This window comes from Fomitiporia mediterranea, assembly GCF_000271605.1.
Source record: "Fomitiporia mediterranea MF3/22 unplaced genomic scaffold FOMMEscaffold_10, whole genome shotgun sequence".
NCBI classification, from domain to species: domain Eukaryota; kingdom Fungi; phylum Basidiomycota; class Agaricomycetes; order Hymenochaetales; family Hymenochaetaceae; genus Fomitiporia; species Fomitiporia mediterranea.
In genome coordinates, this window is record NW_006760395.1 from 2,701,052 (window position 1) to 2,706,795 (window position 5,744).

The following is a 5,744-nucleotide window of genomic DNA, read 5'->3' on the forward strand; positions in this document are numbered from 1 at the left end:
AAAAAAAGGACGACAGAAATGCATTTTTTTCAATAAATAGGCTGTCAATTGCATTGAATGAGCTACCTAAATTTTCCTCTATTTAATGTGCTTCAGAATCTGTAAAAATATTTCAGAATGGTTCGGAGTGTATTGAGTTAGAGAAAATAGAACTCACACAAACCTACTTGTCCTTGTGCTTGGGTCAGATTGCAAAAAATCTAGCACATGTAAAACTCCACATAAAATTCTCTTTACACTCTCTAAAAATTACTGTGCTTACAGGGTACACATATACTCGGTTTTGTGATGTAGGATTGTTAAGACAGGGAGTTTGGAATGGCACTTAGATATATGTGCATATATGTGCACCCTTATATACTAGATACATTGTGCTATACTAGTAAATGAGACGTAAAACACAGCATGTCAAATACTCCCCTTCAAGCCCTAATATTCTGTCGTTAACGTTGAAGACCTATAAGTTCTATTAGGTGCTTGATTTGAGGGACGTAAAGTGCTTTTGTAAGGATGTCTGCAAGTTGGTTCTGTGTTTGAACATAATGTATGTTGATGTAGTTGTTCTGAATGTAACAGCAGACAAAGTCCTTTTGCAAATCAAGGTGTTTTGTTCAAGTGTTGAAAGTGATCTCCTTGGATTTGACAGTTTGTATTGCTCCCTGATTGTCACAATAGACTGTAATGGGTGCTGATTCTGTCTGCAGTACTTCCTCAGCAAGTTGTTTGAGCCAAATGGCCTCTTGAGTTGTGTATGCCAGCACTTGCAACTCTGCTTCATAAGTCAATAGTAGTACCAGGTTCTGTTGTTTGCTTGACCAAGATATTGTTTACTTTCCCAACTGGAATACATATCTGTTAATTGATCAGTGTCCTTCTGTCATTCATCTGTCAGCATTACAGTACCCTTGTATGGTCAATGTATTTGTGCCTCCAAGATGAAGCCAGTAGTTTGTAGTTCCTTTTAGGTACTGGAAGCAATGTTTTGCTGCTTTGTAGTGGCTCATATTTGGTTGTTGTAGATAGTGTGCTAATTGGCCCATAATGTATACAATGTCTGGCCAAGTGCAATCTGCTGTGTAGCATAATGATCCTACCATATTCATGTACAGTATTGTTTGCATAAATTGTTTGTCATCAATCATATCATTCATACTTGTTAAGTATGTCCCAGGCATCATAGGAGTTTGTAACAGTTTTTTGTTCTTGAGCTTAAATTGTTGTATTATGCTCTGGATATAGTGACTTTACTGTAAGCAGATTGTTCTCTGTTGTCTATTTCTTTGGATTTTGATTCCTAGAAGCCAGTGTATTTTGTTTCTGTCTGTAAATGTAACATATTGTTTTAACACTTCTTTGAATGCATTCACTATAGTAATGTTTTCACCAATAATAGTGATATTGTTGACATGCATGAATGTTATTAATATTGTTTTGTTATGCCTTTTCTTATAGAATACAGTATTGTCATAGTTTGCTTGTTGCAATCCTATTTTGTATAGTATATCTGTAATTTTCTTATACTATTGTTGTCCTGCTTGTTTTAGTCCATATAGTACTTTATTTAATTTTAGCACTTGACCAGGTTTGATATTGTTTAGTAATTTACCCAGTGGAGGTCTCACATAGATATGTTTGTCTTCATTTAATTCTCCATAAAGATATACAGATTTTACATCTATTTAATGTATTTTGTAGTCTTTAGACACTGCCCAGCTTAATAATAATTGTACTGTAGTTAATTTTGTAACTGGAGCAAATAGGTTGTCTGAATAGAAATCTATTCTGTCCTTTTGGGTGTAACCCTGTACTACTAGTTGTACTTTGTATTTGTCTATATTGCTGTTAGCTAGTTGTTTTAATTTGTAGACAAATCTTGTTCCAATTATATTTGCATCTATTGGTGGGTATGTATATTCCCATGTATTGTGTAATTGTAATACTGTTATTTCTTTGTTCATAGCTTTGATCCATTGTGCTTTATCATTATTTGTTATAGTATTGTAATACATTAATGGATCATTATATACTTTGTTAAGTAGTTTGTTAAATTCTGTTAGATATATTACTAGATTTATTTCATTGTTGTAGTTTAATCCTCTAGCACGTTTTGTTACTTGTTGTTCACGAGTTGATTGTTGTAACTTGTTATTATTATCATTATTATTTGTTCTGTTCGTTCTGTTATTATTGTTATTATTATTATTTGTTCTGTTTGTTCTGTTTGTATTATTATTACTGTTGTTTGTTCTGTTATTTGTTCTGTTAGTTCTGTTTGTTCCATTATTATTATTGTTATTATTATTATTCTCCCCTTCAATTCTAGATGATTGTACATCTATGAATTGCAGGTTTTGTTCAACTGTTATTTTATTATTGTGCCATGTTATATAGCCTTTACTTTTGTTATTATTGCCTAACCATTGTGTGTATTTACCTCTAGGCTCTAGTTTGTGCATATTTTTGTTCTGTATGATACAATATGCTCTGAATTCTTGTATGTTATCAATAGTGTATTGTTTGTTAAACTGTTTGTAATATAGTGTTGCAAAATTTATTACAGTATGTAGTGTTCAATTATGAATAAATGTTTGGTATTGTGTAGCATATACCTATAATTTTGTAGGTAATTTAGATGTTAATAGACACATTTGTACTCTGTTAAATATTGTTTTGTGCATACGTTCTGCAACTCTGTTTTGTTGTAGGGTATCATGTACTGTTAATTGTTGTATAGTTCCTTGACTTTCTATGTATGCTGTAAAGTCATTACTTAGGAAGACAGTATTGTTATTGCTTTGTAGTGTTTTTACTTTTATACTGTATTGTATAAATAATTTCATAGTGTATTTGACATATTCAGTAAATGCATCACTTTTATGATGCATGGGTATCATATCTGCCCATTGTGTAGTGTCATTAACAATTGTAAGTATGTATTCATATTTGCTGTATGCTTGTATAGGTGCTGGACCCCATATATCAATATGTAGACGTTCTCTGTATGTTTTAGAAATTGCAGACGTTTGTATTTTAGGTATATCATTACATTGTATGTTTGCATGCATACAATCATTGCATCATACATTCTTATTGTCTGTTACTTTTTGTTGTATTATTTTAGAATGATTTTGTATGAGTTTGCATAAATACTCAAAGTTAATATGACCCATTCGTTTGTGTAAGTCAATTATAGTTATTGTGTTAACATTCTGTTGGTAATGATGATACAATACTATCATATATAACTTATTGTATACTCGTATTTCTCCAATCTTTTTATTTGCAGGTGAATAGATAGTACATGTATTGTTTGTTTTTACTAATTTGTGTCCTGCTTCACATAGTAATGCTTTACTGATTAATGTGAAGTTTAGATTGGGATGATAGTATACATTATGTAGTATGATACTGCTTACATTCGTTTCGTTCGTTCTGTGTTTGTTGTTTGCATCTTGTTGTATTCTAATTATCATTGCTCCACTTTGTCTGAGCATGATTATTGTTTTGTTTGCAATTGTAACATTTATAGGGTTTGTATATTGTACATTTGTTAATTGAAATAGATAGGGTGTAGTATAGATATTAGCACCTGAATCAAGTATGTCAATACAATGTGTAAGTTTTGTCATTCCATAAGAACATGTATTAATACATACATTTGGGTTATATTCCCTGAGGAATTCATCAAGTGTGAGTTCCCCTTGTATTTCTTACATTTGTTCATTGTTTATAGTGTTTAGTGTTAGCATTTCGTTTACTTTGTCAATAAATGCTGCTGGGTCTGTAAGCATAGCACTCATTGTTTGAGCTGTAATTTGTTGTGATGTAGATGCATTCGTCATTGTCATCATTTGCTTTTTTTGTGCTTCCTTTGTAGTGTCTGTTACTAGACTGTAGCACTCTTTGGACATATGTCCATATTTGTTACAATTGTAACATTTCATTGTCTTGTAAGGCTTTGTGTTGCCTCTACTGTGTCCTTGTCCTCTTGTTTGACCTTGTGTAGGCCCTAGGGATAGAGGGTGATTATTCATTATTTTATTATTATTATTTAGTGTACTATGTTTATTCTGGTGGTTCTGTGTTTGCCACTCAGTAAATGTGTTGTGTAATTTGTGAATTAATTTTGCTGGTGTGAACACCTGACATTGAGCTGTAGTGACTGTGGGTAGGCTATTGTAATGTGTGTTCTGCCTATCAATCATCATTACAACCCACTTGTACTCTCTTGGAGTAGCAAGATTTATTGCTGAGACATAAGTATTATCATCTGGTACTTTACTGTGAGCTACCAGTTGCACATAGACTTGTTCTATTTGGTCTAGCATCTTGTCAAACTGTGAAACGTGTCCTCTAGCTGTGAACAGCACTGATATATCAACTGTGTGAGTCAACATGGTTTGCACATTGTATCAATCAGCTAGTGCCTGCATGAGGTCTTTCATTGTTTTGTGCATTGTAACGTTAGCATACACTGTATCTGATATTGTCTTTGTTATGAAATGATACAATAGTTTCCCTGTGTGTGTGCTGTCTGCATCTGTGCTAGGGGGATCGTTTGTAAGATGGTCACTGAGCAGTATTGCTGCTAGTGCATTCATAATGTGTAGTTGCCATATCTTATAGTTCTTTGCACCTGTAAGCTTCTCTATGTCTTTAAAGAATGTAGCAAGTTGATCATTGTTGATCTTTGGAGACTTGAACGTTAACGTAGATTGTGCCATTGTTAGAGGCGTTGCGTTTGTAGGTGGAGCACTAGTACTAGGAGGGGGGGTAGATGTCTGAGGTAGAGGTTGCGTTCGTGGTGTCGTTCGTGTCGATGGTGCCATTCACAAGCCACCAAGGCTCATAACCTGTTAAGACAGGGAGTTTGGAATGGCACTTAGATATATGCGCATATATGCGCACCCTTATATACTAGATACATTGTGCTATACTAGTAAATGAGACGTAAAACGCAGCGTGTCGAATAAGGATCAACTTAAAGGCTTGAAATGAGTAGGTTTGTTCTGCTGTTCCAGAATCCAGCCGATCCCACACTACTCGTGCCATTCTGCCTCTCATAGTTCGCACAGCTTACAACCAAAAATTGCATTTTTCTTGCTAAATTGGTCAGGCAGTAAGATAAACAGAATCCCCTTTGTCTTGTATTCATTCGTATATACTACAAGCTAAGACGACTACCACTTTGCTCGGGTGCGGTGTAGTGGAAAGTTCAAACGACAGGGGATTATAAATAAGCACTCTGGTACACCAATTCCGACGAACATACACGAGAAGGGAGGATAAATGTATGTTGGTGCTCCTACATAGAACGATGTATACCTACAGCGACAAAGCAGAAGGGAAGCATAAAGGCAGGCCACTACCACCATATCGAACAATGGTTTCTTACTGATACACAAATTCCGACAAAGACAGGAGCACATAAAGACAGAGAGAATGTTCTCGGGGGCCCAATGTCCGTCCGACGAGCAAATACAACTTACGACTAACAGCGGTAAGCCAACTCACGTCGATTCCGCCGGTATGGGTTTCAGCGAATCCAACCACTGTAACAGAATGTGGTAGTCTGAGTTTACTTTCCCTGCAACCGGCGTGGCCATGTCCTCAACGAATGAATCGATTTTCTTCTCTGTGGTTCGTTTTCCCCGTTTCGAGTAATCGTTGCTCGAGTAGAGTTGTTCCTCGATTTCTTTCAGTCGCCTCGTCATAGTTGATGTCTTGCTCGTCTTCGTCTCCGC

At 35.2% G+C, this 5,744-nt stretch overlaps 1 protein-coding gene across 1 annotated transcript; it reads right to left on the reverse strand.

Moving 5' to 3' along the window:
* Positions 1 to 5,510: 5,510 nt before the first annotated feature.
* FOMMEDRAFT_159945 (uncharacterized protein) lies at positions 5,511 to 5,714 on the reverse strand (the record flags this gene model as incomplete). Its single annotated transcript, XM_007269655.1, has 2 exons — positions 5,511 to 5,552; positions 5,583 to 5,714. 2 exons carry the CDS (start codon positions 5,712 to 5,714, stop codon positions 5,511 to 5,513), a joined length of 174 nt encoding a protein of 57 aa, XP_007269717.1.
* Between the last annotated feature and the right edge of the window lie 30 nt (positions 5,715 to 5,744).